This window comes from Penaeus vannamei, chromosome 42, assembly GCF_042767895.1.
Source record: "Penaeus vannamei isolate JL-2024 chromosome 42, ASM4276789v1, whole genome shotgun sequence".
In the NCBI taxonomy this organism is placed as follows: domain Eukaryota; kingdom Metazoa; phylum Arthropoda; class Malacostraca; order Decapoda; family Penaeidae; genus Penaeus; species Penaeus vannamei.
The window spans coordinates 15,716,510-15,719,009 of NC_091590.1; the positions used below are offsets into that span (position 1 = coordinate 15,716,510).

Consider the following 2,500-nt stretch of genomic DNA (forward strand, 5'->3'; position numbering starts at 1 on the left):
ATGATAATGGTAATATGATAAAATGAGAGAGAGAGAGAAAGGAAGAGAAAGAATAAGGAAAAAAGACAATAGCAAAAGACAAAAATAAATAAAGATAATAACGTTGTATCTCACATGCTTCATCAAAATCGAAAAGAAAAATAATTAGATTTTATTATCCAAACCACTCCTCTTCATTGTTTCTTATCATCAAAAATAATCCCTAGAAACTGATTATATTTTTTCCTGCCGTCCATCATTAATTTCAACGTCAATCAATTTGTCTCATCATCTTTACCTTTTCCTTCGTAAGTTATTAAATTCCCTTGGTTTTTTCCATCGAATTCTATCATCCTAATATCATATTTCTATTTTGCTATCTATTTTTGTCTTTCTCCTTTTTTATTTTCTCTTTGTTATACATTTTGCTGATCTGTTATTATCATATGTTTGTATCATTTTTCTCCGTTATTTTCCTTTGTCCGCTTTTGATATCCGGGTCTATAATTAACTATTTTTTGTCACCCACTATTTCCTAATTTTCTTTTCATGATTTCTATCATAACATTTCTATTTCTCTCTTTTATCACAATTTACTTATCTCTTTTCATTATCTCTCATCCATTCCCTTATCATTAATCCCCATCATCCTCTCATACCACCCACACACATCCACATCTATCATTCACCCACAATCACCCACCTCCACCACCCACCCACCCACCATTATCCACCCGCCACCCACCACCCACACCTCCACCTACCCACCCCCACCCTAAACCATCCCCACCCTCCCCCACCACCTACCACACACACCTCCACTACCCACCCACCCACCATTATCCACCCGCCTCCCACCTACCGCCCACCCACCCCCACCATCCACTTACTCACCCACTCTCCTCCTCTCTCCCACAGAAATCCCAGAGCGACGCGAACACTGTGGTTCTGAAAGGAATTACACGTGAAACTTCAGGGAGCTTTCAGTGCGAAGTGATGGGCGACAAACCCCTTTTCGAGACGGATAACTACACGAAGAACATGACGGTTGTCGGTGAGTAGATGGGTGACGTGAGTAAGATGGATGAGTGGATTTGTTTGATTGTTAGATGACTGGGTGGGTAAGGAGGGGGCTATACGCGCACTCAACCACATACAAACTCATCAAAAGACACACATATTCACACATATACATATACATAGGCACATACACACATAGATAGATATATGGATAGATAAACACAGATAGACAGATAGATAGATAGATAGACACAGATAGATAAATAGACAGGCAGATAGATAGACAGATAGAAACTCATGCAAAGACACACGCACATATTCACACATACACATATGCATAAGCACATGCACACACATAGATAGATATATAGATAGACAGACAGACAGACAGATAAACAGACAGACAGACGGACAAACAGACAGATAGATAGATAGACAGATAGTGAAAGACACAGAGAAACAGACAGATAGAGAGAGAATGTGAGAGAAAAGGAGAGAGAAATCAATTTAAGTAAATGAATGAAGAAAAATCGCTCTCTAGATAGACAAATCAATTGATATACAAATAAAATTGGAAAACGATAGGGCAGTGTCTATATTCACAGAGACAGAAACACACGCACACGTACACACACACTGTAGATGGTATATAGTTACAGAATACAGCTTTTTTAACGTGAAAGGGGTAGATTTATATATAGATAGATAGATAGATAGATAAATAGATAGATAGATTTATAGATAGACAGATAGATGGATAGATAGATAGATAGATGGATGGATGGATGGATGGATAGATAGATAGATAGATAGATAGATAGATAGATAGAGAGAGGGATGGATGGATGAATGGATGGATAGATAGATAGATAGATAGATGGATGGACATATAGATAGATAAATAGATAGATGGATAGAGAGGTAGATAGAAAGAGAGATATATAGATAGGCAGACAGACAGATGAATAGATAGATAGATAGACAGACAGATAGATAGATAGATAGATAGATAGATAGATAGATAGAGAGAGAGAGAGAGAGACAGAGAGAGAGAGAGAGAGAGAGAGAGAGAGAGAGAGAGAGAGAGAGAGAGAGAGAGAGAGAGAGAGAGCGAACGAATTATTTATCTTTTGCTCTCACACAATCTACAGCAATTAAAATAGAGACCATATTTTACTTTTTTCCACCATTCTCCGGCAACAAAATCCGACCTTTCTGTATCCAAAAAGTCCCTATTTTGTACCCTCTCAGTAATTAATCATTGTTCATTTTTTGCATTTCCCCCCCTCTCACTCTTTCTCTTTCCTTCTTTTCTCTGTTTTCTTCGCGTTTGAAATGGAATGAAGAAAAAGAGAAAAGAATGATCATCTTTGGGCTTTGAAGTTCATTTTTGGAAAACTTTGATTAATTACATTCATCTAGGGGGAAAAATATGTGATGGAGTATTTATGCTGTTATAAATTTCCGTTTTTTTTCGAATATTCCTGTGTGTGTGCGTATG

The 2,500-nt window shown here is 37.4% G+C and overlaps 1 protein-coding gene across 1 annotated transcript in view; it reads left to right on the forward strand.

Annotated features, from left to right (window-relative positions):
* LOC113811352 (uncharacterized) overlaps positions 1–2,500 on the forward strand; it is a gene marked incomplete in the record, with an annotated part of 110,758 nt that overhangs the window by 29,692 nt on the left and 78,566 nt on the right. Inside the window, 1 exon segment of the mRNA XM_070118561.1 lies at positions 898–1,033. Coding sequence (XP_069974662.1) covers positions 898–1,033 — 136 coding nt within the window.